Source organism: Suricata suricatta, chromosome 10 (genome assembly GCF_006229205.1).
Source record: "Suricata suricatta isolate VVHF042 chromosome 10, meerkat_22Aug2017_6uvM2_HiC, whole genome shotgun sequence".
NCBI classification, from domain to species: domain Eukaryota; kingdom Metazoa; phylum Chordata; class Mammalia; order Carnivora; family Herpestidae; genus Suricata; species Suricata suricatta.
The window spans coordinates 7097069-7116679 of NC_043709.1; the positions used below are offsets into that span (position 1 = coordinate 7097069).

The window sequence follows — 19611 nt, forward strand, 5'->3', positions numbered from 1 at the left end:
AGAAATAAATGTAAACTTGATTAAGCTTTAAGACTAAAATAAAGATGCTAAAAAAAAAAAAAAAAAAAGGAAAAAGAAATCTCAAGAAACTTTTAAATAATTTTGTGGCTATAAACAAATGTACATACACAGATGATACAAAGAAGACAGAAAGAATGAAAGTAGGAATTAAAACAGAAGTTTGAAAAATTAACAGGAAATAACCAATTACAAAAATGAAAATCCAGGCCAGTCAGGAGTAGGAAATTGCACTAGGACAAGATCCTAAAACTAAAGGAAGAGTTTGGGTAACACTTTGGAAAACATGGAGGAGAGAAGAAAATAAGCAATCGTAAGTAAAAAAAAGGCGAAACAGGGAATAAAGTTCTGAAATCCATTTTACCCCTTTCATGTACTTGAATACACAGCGTTTGAAAACTAGCCGGAAAGGGTAAGATTAGCTCTTCATCCCAGTTTCTGGTCTAATTTTTAATAAACCCCTCACTCAATAATTATTTAACAAGTTAGCACTGCTCGTCAAGAAACTGTATACATTTAAGTTAAAAACAACAAAAATCAACAAGATTACATTTTTCTAAGAGTAGCATGCCCAATTTTGCTTCCTCATTTAAAATCAAACAATAATGGGCAGAAACTAAAGGCTACTACAAATATTATCCAAAGGATGACAATGGACTTTATATGAAAAGTATGGTGTATCATTCAGAACCAGACTGTCTTCTAGAAAGTTACGGAAGAACTCATCACCAAGGACAAGCAGCGGCCTCTGGTAGATAATGATGAGACTTTACACTATAATCTTTAAAAAACTACTCCAAGAAATTAATCATGTAACCAAAAAAAAAAAAAAATCAAGAGATTAGGAGAGAGAGAGAGAGAGAGAGACATAGACTAAAATAAACCAAGGAGATATTTCTACACATTACATGGCATTTACACACATAACCAACATCACACCTGTCACAAAGAAAGACATAAACTTACTCATGTTGCTCATGGGCCGCATGCCTTGGGGAGACTGGCCAGACTGCGGAGTCTGCTGGTTCTTTGCTTGCACCTGGGGCTGCGTCGGCATCTGATTTACCTGATAGGGCAGCCCGAGCGCGGCATAGGCCCTTTCGATAGAGCTGGGGTCAATCTGACTGACAGTGCTTAGGCTGGGGGTAGACTGCTGACCCACCCCTAGAGAGCTAGTATTTCCAAGTCCAACTGGTGCTCCAGTCAGAATTGCTAGAGAAGACAAAAGAAAAGGGATTACAATGTTAAAGATGTGAAAATAACAGGACTAACCTATCTGAATGAATTTAGAAGACCCAAAATTATTATTATGTGATTATGAAGTATCTCAGTACATGCATTTTGTTTCCCACTATTTCCCTGAAAAAAATGTCTAGAGGCAGAACTCCATGGTCAAAGGCATCAGTCACTATCACTGCCACGAAAGGCTTCTGATCCAGAGTGACCAAAAGCCTTCCTACAGGCTGTATCAGTGTTCCCGCCAACAGTGTACAAACAGCTCAGAGCCATACAAATGCCAATACCAGGTAGCATTTCTGCTCAAGTGATGAGAGAGAAACAGTACCTTATTTCATTTCTTAATTTAATAGTGAACTTTTTGGTATTTCCTTCTCCCAATATTCTACTGGGCTATTTATGATTTCATAATTAATTTATGACACTTAATTCCTTCTTCACATGCTGCACATATGTTTCCAAATCTGTCATTCAACCCTAAATGCTTAATCTTTTGTTTCTAGAGAGGAGGTGTGGTAGCTGCACTTAGATCTTTCTGCTTTTGTCTTTCAGAAAAGCTCATCATCCTAGGCTTCTAAAAATAATTCCAAACCTTTCTCGTTCTCTTGAAATAATTTCAAAGTATCTAAGTATTTAGACCACAGGTATAAAAGAGTAACTTGCCCAATGTCACAGTAATGATCTTTGAAGTTTTCATGGACGTAAAAATGGAGCATTAATTCACCCTTCTTATACAAAATAACTATTGAAGAGTTTCTGGATGTTACTTAGGCAATAAGCAGGTCAATCCTAACCTCACTGACATGAAGCTAATGGGGGGGAGGGGGGGGAAGAGAACCTGGCATGACAGCACAGAACGGGCACAGGAACTTCGCGTGATCAAGAGGCACGAAGTCTAGGTCCCCCTCAACTACACTGGCGAGAGTCTTCAGAGTATTTGTGGTATAAAAGCTTTAAAAGATTTAATCACTCACACTGTTGATTTCTCTTATCTCCAGCATTTTTAAGGGGGAGACACACAGGACAATCATGCCTCGTACAATTCTTCCAGTGTGAAATGATTTGTCGAGAAGATGCACAGTGTGCCACTAAAAAGAAAAAAAAATTGTTTTTCAAATGTAGCTTATACTTTTTTACATCAGTATCATCTAACCTGCCGATCACTTAACAAATGCTACAATATGTTCACTCATTTCATCTTCCTAACATCCCAACAGAGTAACAGGCAAGGCCTGGTTAACTAATTTGCATAAAGTCAGACACACCAAATGGGGTTCAAACTTAAGCAATCTGCCTCCAAAGCCCATATTTTTCACCAAGACGTGCAATGTACTTTATAAAAACAGATTTCTAATGACTCCATACATATATAAACTGTATTAAATTGGGTAACACTGTTTTAGTGTTTGCCTATCTGACAGCAAACCCTCAATAATATTTAAACTGTGCTATGCTGGAGCGAAGTCACTAAGGATCATCACAAAAGGAAAATCCTTAAAATTCCTACTACATCCCTATATAATCACAAAATAATACTGAATTTTATCACATCCTAACATGGAGTAGGACATTATCGGTGAAGAAGTCTCAACACAGAGCAGTCGATCACATTCTCTCGTCTCAGACTGTAAACATTAACTGCTGAGCACAAAACGCTCTGAGGCCACTCACCCTGGCAGGACTTGCCCGACTGGCAGTGTGTCATGTGGTTGAGGACGTTCTTCATGGTGCGGCAGTGGGGGAGGTTGCACTGCCTCACCTCCCCGTTGGCCTGCTCCCGGCGCTGGCACTTGTGAGCGTGCAGCAGGAGGACCAGCTGCTGCTGGATGAGCTTGCGCTTCTCCGGGTCAGCCGTGTGCGCTCCGGAACCCATCCCTTGGGCGGCCGGGGTCCCGAGGCCTGGCTGCTGGACCTGTGGGGCCTGCTGCTGACCCTAAGGGAGACAACACGGTACGTGTAACGTTAGGTGTTGCAGTGCGCTCTTTAGGAAACACAGGCCTGGACATTTTCAATTAAAACCTTTAAGGACATCTACCAGGTGCCACAGGGGATTCCACAGTAGATAAACACGGTTCTACCATCAAGAAGTTCAGTAAAAGAGTTACATTACCAAGTAATATAATCAAAGTATATGTAGTATACAGAGAGGAAAATAAAGAGGACACAGTAAGTTCGGGTGGGAGAGGGAAAGGCAAGGAATCTGTAGTGAACAGCAAGTCCCAGTTAGGTTTTGAAACACAGTGACAAGAAGAGCTTCCTGGGAAACTGAGCAGGGGCCTTTTAGGTGGCTGAAAAGTTTGTTTTTGTAATTACGGAAGAAAGCTCTCTCTCTTCCCTAATGAAAAAAAAAAAGTAAACTTTTCTGGGGCCACAGATGCCATGTTTCATTCGTTTTTATATCTACAGTATTTAAAGTCTCTGAAATACAGGCAAAAATAAAAAACCTGAAAGAGAAATACAATTTCTATAGGACAGTATCTCCCAAAGGTAATACACATGGACTACTTAAATTTCCAAGTAGAAACAGTTTTGTTTTTAGAAAAACAGAAATGTTAGAAGCTTTGCAGATTTATTCAAAACAAAAATCACTGTTTAAAACAATGTTTAACTTTGAGAGGGAAATTACTTTTGTGTGGTAATATCAGATACAAATGTGTAGATATGGTCACTGAGAAACGAATCCTTTGCCAGAGAGTACTTCCCAAGAGGAGAAAAGTTCTACTCTCATATTCTATAGAACTGCTCACAAGAAGATGTGTAACATGGCAGGCCACAGAATTTCCACTTTAGCAGCCCCACTCGCTCCCATTTGGCCTTATACCCTTTCTGAAAAAAAATTCCATGGGTAACAGAAGGAAGGCAGAAGCCTCCTGGATCCAGGGTCCATCCATTACATCCTAGTGTATACAGCAGAAAGCATTAAAGTTTAACACAATTCTTTTGTCAAAATGCCAGTTCAAAGACAAATTTGTAGATACATTACTACCTACCATGTTGGGCATTCCTCCACCAGGAACTGCCTTTTTATCCATTGTGAAAGGAGGTAAGCTATTTGGTAGCACAGACTTTGTCTGAATCTGGAGACCAAGGCCACTGGCTCCAATCTGCTGTCCAGAATTCTGAGTGTACGGTGAACCGTAAGGATTAGGGTTGTTCATCATTCCCATCTAAGAATAAAAAAAACAGGAGAAATTAAATCTTATTCTTTACATTAACAGAACATTACTATTCTCTTTCCTTTTTTTTTTTTTTTTAAGGTTTATATATTTTTGTGAGAGGCAGACAGACAGACAGTGCGTGCAAGCAGGAGGGGCAGAGAGAGAGGGAGACAGAATCAGAAGCAGGTTCTAGGCTCTGAGCTGTCAGCCCAGAGCCTGAGGCGAGGCTTGAATCCACAAACCGTGAAATTACAACCTGAGCCTAAGTCAGACACTTAATTGACTGAGCTACCCAGGTGCCCCTCTTTCCTTCTCCACTTCCTAATTTATAAAAACAATTTTAAAGGAAATCCTCCACAATTAAAAACAAGACTACAGAAGTATGTTTACGAAAATACTCGTATTTTCAAGATTTCAGCTTAGGTAGAGTAAATTTACAGATATTTTCTGTAAATACTTGATATAAATTGTTTTAGAAAATTTTATAAGCATCTTCTTTAATCTGTATATGCTAAGGCTTGCATTAATCTTCACTTTTAATGCATTAAATGTATTTTTATTTAATATATAAAATATAGCTTAATAAATTTAACTCAATAAATGACCTAATCCTTAAATGTGTTAGAGAGTTTGATATGTCAAAAGTATCTGAATGCTTGTTCCAACATTTTGTTTACATAAAAGGTAAAAAACCGATACTCTTGGGGATATATCCTTTTTCATTAAGGGACATGGTAGCAGAGTGATTTTAAAATTCCCCGAAGCTGAATCCTATGGATAAAACATGTAAACTTCAGAGTCCACATCAGTTCTTGCTGTCTTTTTTTTTTTTTTTTTTTAGTCCTTGCTGTCTTAAACCTAGCTCTTTGGGGCGCCGAGTGGTTCAGTCAGCTGAGTGTCTGGCTCTTGATTTTGGCTTCGGTCTTGATCTCAGGATAGTGGGATCAAACCCCACACTAGACTCCATGCTGAGCGTGGAGCCTGCTTAAGACTCTCTCTCACCCTCCCTCTGCTGCTCTCCCCATCTCTAACAAACAAACAAAGAACAAACCCATAAATCTAGAAAACCTAGCTGCTTTATTCATTAAATTACCTACTTGGATATTAAAGTAATGTGAATTTCTTTGTAACCCTTATATACTTAAAGTAGGTTTTTGTCTGTATTTATGAAAGTCAACATGGAGTAATAGACAGTTATTAACAGACTATTAATTATTCAGAAGCCAAATGTTTTACAGATAGCGATAATACAACTTACAATCTTATTCTCCCATAAGAACCCCCCTAAGTCAACACCACTTACTTTAAAACACAGGAAAGCTCTCAGTAAAGTAGGGAGACTACCGCTACTGCCCAATTAAAAGGAGTCATACCAGATTTTCATCCTTCTCAGCTAGATCCATTTCTATCAGAGGAGCCTTCAAATTCTATCTCTAAATAAAAACGCACACGCGCGCACATGCACGCACACACGACCCTAAAACTGTTCCCAGTCCACTCTCATGGTCTTAATTCAAGCCCCTCATCACAGCTTGTGTAGACAGTGTCCAACAGGTTTTCTTGCCTTCTGTCTATTCTATTTTCTACCCAGAGCCTTCATGATCTTCATAAGGCCTATCTATCCATGGTCTCCTACTGTATCCTGTACCAACTGACTTGCAAATCTGAGGAGCAATTTGCTTCTTGAATCTCTAGCTTTTGCCTTAAAGATTTTCCTTTTCCCTATAACTAGACAGTGGCACACCCTCCCCTATTTGACTCCTGAATAACCTGTAAAGGAAATAAAATACTAAGTTCACAAAGAGGCAGTCCCAATTTTTCTTTTTGTTGCATTACTTAAAGATACATTTCAAAAGCTACCATCTCTGAAGCATCTGTCTATAGGCCTAGACAGCTAAAGAGCTCTTTTTCTACCCTGTTTGTGCCTTAATGTAGAATACAACATAGATGGTAAAATAAAATGCATGCCTCTTCTATCTCCTAAGACTCTACACAGTAAGGGGAAGACTTAGTTCATTTATCTTTGTAACCCCATTGTCCTAAATCTGATAGACAAAAAGAGCCCCTTGACTTAAGAAAACAGAAATATAAAAGTCATATAAATATGTCCCTGTAAATAAAACTGTTCTTTAAATCATATGCAGTACCTATTCTCTGGCAAATTTATAAGAATATGACATCTTTATCAGTTCAATGGTTTGCCTATAGTAGAGAGACAAAATAATGAAGGAAAATTTAAGAACATTTTTAGTTTCCAGATGAGATCAGAGACTAGGAAGGAGTTCAGTAACTCAGGGAATGAGTCTGAAAGGAGTGGCAAGGTTTGGGGGAAAGTATAAAAGACAGGGGCAGCCTGAACAGGAAGCATCCAGAGTAAACAACTTACTGCCTGAGTCGTCAATAACTGGAATTTCCTAAGTGAATGTGGCCAGTAAGACTGTAGGAATGAGCAAATACAGAAAGGCTTAAACACAAGTTCAGGTTTCTTTTGGTAGTTTCTTTTCTTTTTTTTTAATGTTTTATTTATTTTTGATACAGAGAGAGACAGGCATGAGAGGGGGAGGGGCAGAGAGAGAAGGAGACACAGAACCAGAAGCAGGCTCCAGGCTCTGAGCTAGCTGTCAGCACAGAGCCTGACGCGGGGCTCGAACCCACGAACGTGAGATCTGACCTGAGCCGAAGTCGGAGGCTTAACCGACTGAGCCACCCAGGCGCCCCTCTTTGGGTAGTTTCAAGTGTGGCTACAGATGCGGGAGCTGCATATGCTTTTCAAGTACTAATATATATGCTAATACAGTTCCAATAATACACGAGCCTATATCTGGGGGAGTTAGAGTTCACTTAACTGAGTTTCCTATTAGCATGGAAGTTCATGGTAGACATAAAAATGAAAGCCATTCTAACACAAAATCTGCATGACAGACCATAAAAGACCAACGGACAATATATTAAGCTTTTAGGAGTCCACTATTTACATAAATAAATAAAATACCGGGATCTGTAAGCTGTTTTGAGGTCTCTTAATAAGCATGATATCTCCACTCAAATATATCAGAGTAGAATCTGGTCCTCCTGCTTGTTCACACACTTGCCTTACACTGGCTTACCTGCTTACATCAACTGAGTTTCAACTAGTTCCTGAGACTGCTTATTTTCTCAATCACAATGCATCACCCAGGAACTCCAAAGTGGACTGTGGTCTCAAACAGAGAGACTGCACAGACTACAGGTCAGCTAGCAGTAATTCCTTCCTGACACTTCTGGACATTCTGACCAAAAAAGACTCTCAGGCCTTTGGTTTTCCCGTGTTCGTCAGAGTCTGGTCAGTGTTAGGTAACATACAACCAATCTCCCTTCTCCTTACCCTTTCGCTCTCCCCAACCTCCATTATAACAGGAAGGGAATATAACTGTACTGAATTTTTGCTACACTGTAGTTCATTATTTGACCTTGTTCCCCTTCTCTGTACCTAATGTGATCCAGACGTCCAACTACCCACCACCTACCTGCCTCACAAGGACATAGATAGCTAAACTCAAAAGGCAGGAGGACCAGGAGAGCAGGAAGCTGCAACAGCTCTAGGCAACTAAACAAAAGTACCTAAGGGGATTAACTTTTCTTTCTTTAAAAAAAAAATTCTGACTCTACAGGTTGTTTCTAAGTTTTTATATATTAAAAGCAGAAACGTACAGAGCACAGGAATACAAAAATTAAACCACACCTGAGAGTGCAATCATTGGCAAATAAATAGGAAAAATAAAAAGTGGTACCTCAAATATAAAGAATATAACTGGGAACATTTAACATGGGGGGAACCCTTTAATAAGATTTGCAGGCATCTCAGTAACACAAACCAATACCATGCAGGTGACTCCAAAATTCATCAAATAATAAAAACAAAATTTAACTACATTCAGACATTTCCTATTATCTACTGGATTTAATAAATGCCCATGTTATACATCTGTACACAAGTTATATGCCACACACTAATCAACCATAGAGGGCACAATGATAGACTGGGAGGACCAGGGAGCTCTCAGAACCTACACCAAATCCTAAACATGGTTTTTCGTTATTTTTCCCCATTGCTTATACCATATTGCATACCTAAAACCATACCCACCTAGGCTGTAAATCTGGGTATAAGCTCTATTTAAAACCCATCAGACTCCAGCATTTAAGACAGTCTTTCTCTCAACATGGAGTCTTCCTCCCTGCCGTACCCTTCATAGGCGCCGCCCCACTGGTCCTTCCTACCTGCCTCATTCCTTGCCAATCCAAGTTCTAAAAAAGATCCATCAATGCTCTTACTCTGAAACTTCATAGGTTAAATACTCTTTAACATTATATGCCAAGGACTATCACAAACAGATCTTAATTTTAAAAGAAGAGCTCTAAAAATGACATTACTGTTCCTACCTCCTCAAAAAGCTAAAAAAAAAAAAATTTTTTTTAAGTTTTTTATTTCAGTCATCTCTATACTCAATGTGGGGCTTGAACTCATGACCCCAAGATCACGACTGCTTACTCTTCTGACTGAACTGGCCGGGCGCACCACCCCTCAAAAAAAATTTTTAAGAGAAAAGAAGGAAAAGGGGAATTATTTCCAAGGCCAAGATTCATTTGAATGAAGTTCAGAGTTGTTGTTTTTTAAATATGAATTTCATCAGTCACAAAGCATATAAAATTTGAATATGAATCTATCCAGACAGCAAGTAATACACAGCAAGTAATACCTCACATAGTATGTGAGGTAACCAGTCATAGGAAAGGAGGCTACCCTCAGATCTAGGACTCCAGAACAAGAACTAAAATGTTGCACAGAGATGCCCCAAGGCTGTCTGCGTCACTAAGGCAGAATTAGAGAAGACAGTGGCCGCACTCACAGGTCTTAGTTTAGCAGGGATCACCCCTAGGTAAGGTTGCTGTAAGATACATAAAAGCATCGTATGTTTTTAGCTGTGGATGTTTTATCAACACAGGAATCATAATGATAGAATAACATTATACTACAGTGATAAACAACACGCACTTTTAATTCAGAAAGACAAGAATTGTCTGTAATACCCACTCCCTGACTTTGTTTCCTAACCTGTATAATGGGAATAAAATCATAAGGTTGATGTTAGGAATTAATAACTGTTAACACATATTAAATACCTATTAACATTCAGTAGTAGCTCCTTAGCTTTTGGAGCCTAATGTTAATTTAGGTATGATTACACTGTCTGGTGTTGCTATTCGATAATATTCTGGATACTGTCTCTTTAATCATAACAAGTGCTTTCACAGAACAAATTTTTTTTTTCCTAAGGGGAAACCAAAAACAAAAAACCCTCCAGAATATTAATGAGCACTTCCTGAATTAAAAAGTCCTTAGTTCCAAAGAAAATTAATCTTCCAGCAATTTAGAGAATATGAATCCCTGAAGTCCCCACCAGTGGGCATTCCCAGATTCTCCAGCCAACGGCCGCTCCATGGGGTACGTTGTTTCATCTCCCCTTATAGCCAAGAGCTACGGCTCTACAAGATTACAGCCTAGCTACATGATCTCGATTTGATTTTCTCCCCTCCCCAGAAAAATGATTTAAGAACACCATGAAATGGAAACTACAATACTACTAAGCACTTGCTACCACCCTTACTGCAACCCCCTCACAGAGGGCTTACTTCCACTAATCATCTAGTTCCCCAACAATCCCGAGGAAGGTTACACCCACTCTATTTCCCACCTTTTACAGGTGGGAAAACTGAAGTACAACGAGCACCTTGCCCAGGGTGACACAGCTTACTCTGTGAGCGACTGAGTTCATTTTTACCGCAGGCAGTGAAGCTCCATGGTCCTCACAATTAACTATAATGCTTTTATTAACTTCACCTCTTTCTTCATACAGAGAGAGTAACTATTAGGGAAAAGATTTTTTTTAATGTTTATTTCTTTTGTCACCAGCATTTTTGAGGAAGCAGATATAATGTTTTGTGGAGTTATTAGAGAGAGAAATGACTTAACCAAGCTCTGCAATATGCAGAAGAGGAGAATGCTTATCTTTATCAGCCCAGATTCTAACCCAGGTAGTAGGCTCAAACTCTGCTCTGCCCTCACTGTACCCTCCTGGAAACATCTGTCTTTATTTTATGCTAACTGTAAAATCAAAGACTACGTTAAAGGGGTGTATGATCCAAGATTCCTTCCACAACTGTCTGTCAGACTTTTGGAAGAATGTTCGAAGTAGTAACATATTATCTTCAATAGCCCCTTGCAAGCAAAGCCATCTCTTTCATTCAACAAATATTTATCAGACACACGCTGCCCGCACACTCTGAACCACAGATTCATCCGTAAGAACCGCATACAAAAAACACTGCCATTTGCCAACAGGGTTCAAATCTTCAAGTCTCACTGAAAGTTTCCTTAATTCCTGATTCTTAAAGATCACTGGAACTCTTAAGGAATTTTGGAAGAAATGTAATGAATATAATCAACTCTTTGAGGTAATTTTAGGACCTGGTCCCATGGAAGGGGAACTGCTAGCCAACAGTTTAAATGACTTGCATTTATTTTAATCTTGAATGGAAAACACAAAAGGCTTTTTTCCTTGCCATAAAGAGAAAACTCATTTTATAAAAGTATACTTTATATTATACTTGTATACTAACTTGTATATTAATTGGGTATCTCATCCTAAACCTCCACAATTCCCCCTAACTCATTTGCTAAATGAGAGTTATTCTTCTGCACTGCTGTAAGTGCTTGACAAGTATCAACTTATAAAATACAGGTGCAATTCATTTATTCTTTATTTTATTATCATTGGTTTTAAAACCATTTTGCCTTCTTGTTTATGGTTTTCACTCCAAATATTCTAAGTAAACCATATCAACACAGCAACATGAAAGTATCAAAAAGGGAGAATCTACAGAGGAGGCAGGAATGACAAATAGAATCTTTGCCGAAGTGAAGAGGTCAACATTCTTTACTGGATAGCCAAAAAAAGGGGGGGGGGCTTTCACCGATCTAAAGTGACCTCAGTCTCCCCACTCTCTTCACCCCCGAACCCTCCTCATCACAGATCACAATTCTCAGGAGCACAGAAGTCCCAGTGCGTGCTCAGTCATTCCTTCTACAGTGCAAGCTTGCTCCTCACTCCTTGTGAAAATCTTGTTTATCTTCAATAGCCCCTTGCAAGCAAAGCCATCTCTTTCATTCAACAAATATTTATCAGACACACGCCAAGTGCTAGCACCTGGAGTATGATACCACTTCAAGAAAAAATAAATAAAAATGCAGGAAAAATATGAAGGAATAAGCATCAAATACATGCTTACGTATATTAATTCTATATATAAAGAAAACATTTAAAAAGTTCTACAAAATATATTTAGCCTGCTCTATTTAATAAAGCTAAAAAATAAAACAGTAGGCTTTTTAAAGAAAAGCCTTTCAAACAATGACCAATATCAGGTTAACTGGACATCTGGAATGTCAGCTAAGGCTTCACAGTAAACAAATGCACCTTAACAGCCATCAACTAACAAGGAAAAGTAACATTTAATAAATCTTTTAGAATGTCTCTTGAACACCAGGGACATTCTAAGCAGGGGAAATAAGTGATGTCTATTTGGCAACAGTATAAAGCCAGCTAGCTCAAAACTGTATTTTTATTTGTTTGGATGATTGGTTTTTTGAGAGCATGTGCACACTGGGGAGGGACAAAGAATCTTAAGCAGGTTCCACACACAGAGCAGAGCTCTAGGGGATTATGACCTGAGCCAATATCAAGGGTCAGATGCTTAACCAACTGAGCCAAACTATATTTTTATAAGGAGGCTCTGCAGGCTAAAGTGGGCTTAGAAATGAGATGAAAATACAGGTTGCCTGGGAGGATCGGTGGGTTAAGGATCCAACTCTTGGTTTTACCTCAGGTCATGATCTCTCAGTTTGTGGGTTCGAGCCCCAGGTCCGGCTCTGCACTGACAGCATGGGGCCTACTTGGAATTCTTCCTCACTTTCTTTGTGCCCCTAACCATGCTCATGCTCAATCGCACGCTCTCAAAATAAAATAAAACCAAAAAATTAAAAAGGATATGAAAATATTCTAATATTTGTTCTAATACTGAGAAAACAGGAATTAGCTAGCTTTCATTTGGAACTGTGAAGTATTATATACAATACCCCTGAGCTGCCAAATAATCATTTTATTTAAAATTAAGAGCTTCATAAAATTCATGACCACACAGCAGATTCTTGGCGTACATGTGGGAAATGGCACACCATGTGAGACGACATGAATAGTACAGAATAAGTGAATAACCTCAAGCCCTCCCTCCATCACTGAGACAATCAAAAACATACTGATAGTGCACACAAACCCAAAAATGTACTTACCTTGAGAGGCTGGGGGCCCCTCAGGCCTGTCTGCCCTCCCATCTGAGGAGAGCCCTGCTGCAGTGGTTCAGTCATCAAATTGCCAGCATTTCCCATGCCCGGGTTTGGGTACTGCATATTGGGTCGCCCCCGGCCTGCTCCAATTGAACCGTTCATGACTTGATTGGGCATCATCCCCTGTCCATTGCCTGTGTTCAACATTCCAGGGTTCATGCCAGCATTCATCCCTGTGTTCATTCCCATGGCGGGCTGGTTCACTGGACTGTTCATCATGCCTGCTGCAGACGGCGTAGGACCCTGATTGGGTCCACTAGTGCCCATTCCCATGTTGGGAGAAGTCAAGCCAGCCTGCGCCATTGGGCTTTTGACCATGCTATTTATCAACCCTAACCCAGGACTGTTCTGTTGGGCCTGGCTGGCCATGCCTTGGCCTGGGCCGCCAACCCCCATACTGAGGTTAGGAGAACTGCCAGACCGTAGCAACTCCGACAGCTGTTTGTGTTTAGAGGCTGCATCTTGAACTATGCCAAGACTTGTCTGAAGCTGACTAATATCACCACCATTGGTTAGTCCCAATTCTGTAGAGTTGATTAATTCATCTGGTAGGTCATGCTCCAAGTCAAATAGAGAGCCAAAATCTACAAGTAAAGAAAAAAGGTAAAGGTTAAAGTATGACAGAACCAAAATTACAAACTGCTCTATGATTTTGTTCTTGATAAGCATTAAGTATTTGCAAACCCCACTCCATAGGAAACTGTCTACTGAATTGAAGGTTTTCATATTACACTAAAAAAATTGTTACATATATATTGAAAAATCATAGAATATTTGGTTATGCTGACAGGTTTAAACCCTTATGAACTGTACCTAAAGTAAGGCCAAGGAAAAAGGATTAAATCTTAGCACAACACCCATTAATGTGCGTTCCTCAGTTTGTACTGATAGCCATGGAAATACGATGTACAATTATATAAACTCTAGAACTCCTTAGAAGAGGTTAAAATAACTTATCTAGACATAAATGAAGTTCAGAATGAAAAAAATTTAAATATTTTAATAATAAAGACAATGGATACAAAAGATCCACCATTTACAGAATATACAAAGTGAGCTCCATGAAGACATATGCTGTCTGCCATTCTTTACCCAGAGCCTTATCACAGCGCCTGCCACAAACCAAGTCCTTGATCTGGCTGAATTCACTTTCACCTGACCGGAGCCTACGGATTAGTTTTCCTTAACCAACAAAATCTAGCTGGAATAGGATATAAAACCAAGCCTCTAGCTCCTTCAACATAAAACCACCCTCATCAAAAAGAGGATGCAAATTATGGATTAAGCTAGGGTTTCTCAATCTTGGAACTACTAAACATTTTGGGCTGGATACTCTTTGTTGTGGGGGAAAGGGGAACTGTCCTGTGTATTGTAAGATACTCAGATCTGTGGTCTCTCTCAATGCCGGGAGTACTCCCTACTGGGCAGAGCCAGATTGAGACAGTCTGAAGAAGGCTCCAGGCTTGGAGCTGTCAGCACAGAGCCAGATGCAGGGCTCAAACTAACCAGCTGCGAGATCATGACTCGGGGTTAAGTAGGATGGTCTCTCGATCCACCAACTGAGCCACCTACCCACCCATTTTCTTTTTCTTTTTTTAATGTTTATTTCTTTTTGAGAGAGAGAGAAAGAGCAGGGGAGCAGCAGAGAGAGAAGGGAGACAAAGGATCCGAGGCTGGTCCCTGAGACAACACAGAGCCCGTTGTGGGGACTCAACTACAGATCCCTGAGCTGAGGCCGGATACTTAACTGACTGAGCCACCCAGGTGCCCCAGAAGTTGGTTCTTTGAAGAAAGGTTTAAAAAACAAAAACAAAAACAAAAAACACCTAAAAAGAGCCAAAATAAGATATGTTCCTGAGAAAATATTTACCAAACCTTAATTGAAAAGAAATTATGTAGGATAAATATCCCAGTTTCTGCAACCAATCAATGACACAAAAGGAAAAATATCAGATCCAGCAGTAAGATATACCTTATTTGGATCCTGTAAACCAAATGTAAAAAACAAACCAACAAAAAGAAAAACAAACAAGAAAACCCACACATTTTAAGAAGAGAATCGGGGTACCTGGGTGGCTCAGTCGGTTAAGTGTCCAACTTCAGTATGGGTCATGATCTCCCAGTTTGTGGGTTTGAGCCCCGCGCCAGGCTCTATGCTGACAGCTAGCTCAGAGCCTGGAGCCTGCTTCGGAATCTGTATCTCCCTCTCTCTCTGACCCTCCCCCTGCTCAAGCTCTCTCTCAAAAATAAATTAAAAAAAAAAAGAGAGAGAGAAAATCAAGAAAATAAAATATGAGTTGTGGGTAATATTAAATCATCAATTTTGTTGGGTGTGATAACGGCATAGTTACTATGTTAAAACAAATCCTCTCAAGAGCTACATATTGAAGTATTTCTGGTGAAATGACTGGTCTAGCATTTGCTATAAAAAATACTCTTGCAAAAAAAGAAAGGAGGGCACGCATGTGTGCACGCGCGCAAAAATACCAGTCACTTAAAGTAAAAAGCACAGGGGAGTTCCTTTAAACTATTCTATGAAGTTGAAATTTCCCATTTAAATAAATTTAAAGAAGGAGACATAGCCTCAATAATTCTATTATTATTAAAGAAACAGTTTGTCTTAATCATTGGTTAATCTTCCCATAAAGAAAACACGAGATCTAAATGTTTTTATAGGAATGTCCTATTGAACTTTCAAGTAAAGCACAATTCAACTTTTTACAAACATTCTAGAAAATAGAATATTCTAAAAATCATTCATGGCCAGTATAAGAAAAGAAAATCATAAACATAGAAGAGTCAAACAACAACAAAACAACAAAAACAAATCACACAGACAAATCAAATTCATTAGTGTCTTTAAAATGTAAAGTAATGAGGGGCGCCTGGGTGGCTCAGTCAGTTGAGCATCAGACCCTTGGGCTCAGGTCGTAGTCCCAGGGTCATAGGATCGGACACTATGTGGGGCTCTGTGCTGAGCACAGAGCCTGAAGATTCCCTCTCTCTCCCTCTGCCCCAACTTGTGCTTTCTCCCTCTCTTAAAAAAAACAAAAACAAAAACAAAAAAACACACACTAAAAAAAATTGGGATAATGTCAGGAATCTAGCGGGGACAGGTTTGCATTAGAAGCTTAGAAGGTTTATAAATGTCATTCATCATCATATTATTATCAAAGGAGAATGAAAATACAAGATTCATCTCAATGGCTGTAAGAAAAGCACTATATAAAATTTAAAGGCCCAATCACACCAAAAACCCAAAACAAACCAACAACAACAAAACATGACAGCAATCAAAAAGTGATGGGAACTTCCTTAAGTTGATGAAAAGGTTTCTTCCAAAACCTAAAAACTGAGAGCAAATATGCATTAAATGACCAACATCAAAAGTCTCTCTAGCATCAGAACAAGACAAAGATACCCATGACAAACGCTTCTAACTCAATGCTGTATTAGAGAATCTAGCCAAAGCAATAATACAAGAAAAATTATGTTCAATACAATGTCAATCAAAATTCTAAAAGCTTTTCAGGGATCCAGACAATTCTGAAGTATGCACAGAAGAGCCTAGTTTCTACCTCTGTGTAACAGGAAAGTATCTACTTCATAGGTTGTGACGATTAAATGAGTTAATAATATATGTAGTTAATAATACCTGACACATTAAACACCATAAAAACGGGGCGCCTGGGGGGCTCAGTCGGTTGAGCGTCCGACTTCAGCTGGGGTCATGACCTCAGTCTGTGGGTTCAAGCCTCGTGTCAGGCTCTGTGCTGACGGCTCAGAGCCTGGAGCCTGCTTCCGATTCTGTGTCTCCCTCCCTGTCTGCCTTTCCCTTGCTCCTACTCTGTCTCTGTCTTGAAAATAAATATTTTTTAAAAATTAAAAAAAAACACCATGAAAATATTTTCCTTGCTCGTACTCTGTCTCTGTATTGAAAATAAATTTTTAAAAATTAAAAAAAAACCACCATGAAAATATTTTATCTATTATTATTCAATGGAATCATTACCCTCTTAGAACAAAGCAGTCTTCTTACAATGAGAGCAAACTTTTATCAGGCACTTTCAACATGTCAAGCATTTTTCTTGGCATCTCAATAACTGTATATTTTCACTAATCATCTCAACAATCTCAGCAGTAGATAATAGCCACATATACAGAATTCACGGAGGAGAAATCAACTTCAGTAATACAGAAGTCTTGGGGCACCTGGGTGACTCAGTTGGTTGAGCGCCCAACTCTTGATTTTGGCTCAGGTCCTGAACCCAGGGAGTGGGATCAATCCTCGCTCAGCATGGAGTTCTCTCTCTCCCTACCCACGCGTGTGTTCCCTCTCTAAAAAACAAACAAAAAGTAATATGGAAGTCCTACTTGAGGCCCTAGAATCTTGAGGAATTTCATCTGTACTACAGACAAATCTGCTGCATTTGGATGCTGTTGCATGACTATACAAAAACATTTAACATCACATTATGAAGTTAAATTCCACTGTGAAGCCAGACACTTGTACATTGGTAGAACCTGAAAATAAAAGTTTATGGCTGTTTTTTTAATCGCAATCCTGTACTGTTTACAGACCTAAACTGTAGTTACTACTACCAAAGGTTCCTCAGGTTTAAACTCAAAGATTGATCCCAATACTCCTGTTGCCCAAGAGAGCTCTTGACCTCAACTATGCACTTCCTATCTTCTATCTTTTGTTACAGCTAAATATTTGTGTGCATCTTACTTCTTTACCAAACTATGATTATCTGAAGGACAAGGGTTGCACTTAATAAATATTTACATTTCTCATAGATTCTAGCATATACTCACAGACAAGCAATTCTAAAATTGCATCCTACAATTATGTATATCTGGGGGCGCCTGGGTGGCTCGTCGGCTGAGCCTCCGACTTCGGCTCAGGTCAGATCTCACATTCGTGGGTTCGAGCCCCGCGTCAGGCTCTGTGCTGACAGCTAGCTCAGAGCCTGGAGCCTGCTTCCGGTTCTGTGTCTCCTTCTCTCTCTGCCCCTCCCCCTCTCATGCTCTGTCTCTCTCTGTATCAAAAATAAATAAAAACATTAAAAAATTATGTATATCTGACTGGGTATTTAGATCTTCTTCTAAAAAATATATTTTATTTTTAAGCAATCTCTACTCCTAACGTGGGCTCGAATTCACAACTGTAAGATCAGAAGTCGTACGCTGAGTCAGCTAGGCACCCCCAGGTATTTATAAAATGTTCTCTTACTTCTACTTAAAACATTTTCAGGGGCGCCTGGGTGGCTCAGTCAGTTGAGTGTCCGACTTTGGTTCAGGTCAGGATCTCACGGTTTGTGGGTTCGGGCCCCCTGTAGGGCTCTGTGCTGACAGCTCAGAGCCTGGAGCCTGTTTCGGATTGTGTCTCCCCCTCTCTCTGACCCTCCCCTGCTTGCGCTGTCTCTGTCTCTCAAAAATGAATAAAAAACAGAAAAAAATTTTTTTAATTAAAAAAAAAGTTTCAACAGCTATACTGACTAAATGTGGAAGAACTATGTAAAAGTCACATCTACTTTGACCTCTAATCACAGACCCTCTTATTTCATCTATCACTGAAAATCATTACTACTCCTAAGCTATTCTGATTGTGCCTCAAAGCTCTCATTTATGATTCCTAAATGCCATTAGCTATCACTAGTTTCTATAACTTGGCACACTGCTCAGAGTCCAAATACCTAGATTTAAACCCAATTCTGTAAGTTGACTTCATATACCAACTGTGAGCTAAGTTACCTCTCCCTCCAAAAGATAGTAAAACTTCTACCTTCCTCATGGAGTTTTATTATTGTTGTTCTGATTTTAGGGCTAGAAAGTGTTTATGGAGAAAGGTAAACTCACACAAAAGATTCTGGTATCCCCAGCTTAGCGGCAGAGAATCTGAATGTCTGGTGTGAGATTTCAGAACCTTGTGTCCAGCGGGAAGGGCCAAGGTAACTTCCAGGGTGCGTCCTTAGCCACATAAACAGCAAATGAAACCCACAGTCTAAAACTAGTAAAAAAGCAAATCCCAAGCTAAAAGTGGTATGGTGTGAAGATTCAAGGGGAAAAAAATATGAAAAATTTACGGTCACAGTTTAAAGAAATCCTACTGAACAGCAGGATTTGTACTGACCAGCCTCAATTGCATGCTGCTTACTGAGCTCTTCAAGTTCTTTCTTTTCCTTCAAGGAAAGGGAAAAAATAAAAGTTCAAAAAAATCATCTTCTCAGGCCACCATCTCAACTTGCCCTTCAAAGGGATTAGTTCAGATCAGTGGAATAAAATTTAGATGTTCAACAAACATAAGAAATTTAGAGAGTCCTTTAACAGAAGAATTTGGGATTTTTATTCTAAAGAGAACATTGAAATACTGAAGAATTTTAGGCAAAAATATGATCATGAACAGATTTGTATTTATTAAAGCCCACTCAGGCAAACAGGATGAAAAATGATAGACAAGCTACAGTCAGAGAGACGGGTTTGGAGGCTGCTGCTGGAGAAGTAACAAAACCAGCAGCTAATCCTGGGGCAGAAGCACTAAATGGGCAGAGGCGGCAAAGAACTCTCAGACTACAGGTAATGGGTTGAGAACTAAGACAAGGATGACTCCTAAGTTTCCGGGGTTAGACAACCTAAGAGGATACAGAGGTACCGCTATCCAGATGGGCAGGTAATCTGGAGAAATACTCAGGGATACGAAAAAATGTGGGGCCGCTGGACGCTAGTGAAGAGGGTCATCAGATACACAAGTAT

General features: G+C 39.5%; 1 protein-coding gene across 2 annotated transcripts in view; it reads right to left on the reverse strand.

Moving 5' to 3' along the window:
- EP300 (E1A binding protein p300) overlaps positions 1-19611 on the reverse strand; it is a 77138-nt gene that overhangs the window by 45549 nt on the left and 11978 nt on the right. For both annotated transcript variants that reach the window (XM_029955811.1, XM_029955810.1), the window contains exons 2-6: positions 12802-13439; positions 4245-4421; positions 2926-3187; positions 2229-2342; positions 985-1230 (exon numbers count right to left, since the gene is read on the reverse strand). In XM_029955811.1, the coding sequence (XP_029811671.1) occupies positions 985-1230; positions 2229-2342; positions 2926-3187; positions 4245-4421; positions 12802-13439 (1437 nt within the window). The remainder of the gene's footprint in view (positions 1-984; positions 1231-2228; positions 2343-2925; positions 3188-4244; positions 4422-12801; positions 13440-19611) is intronic.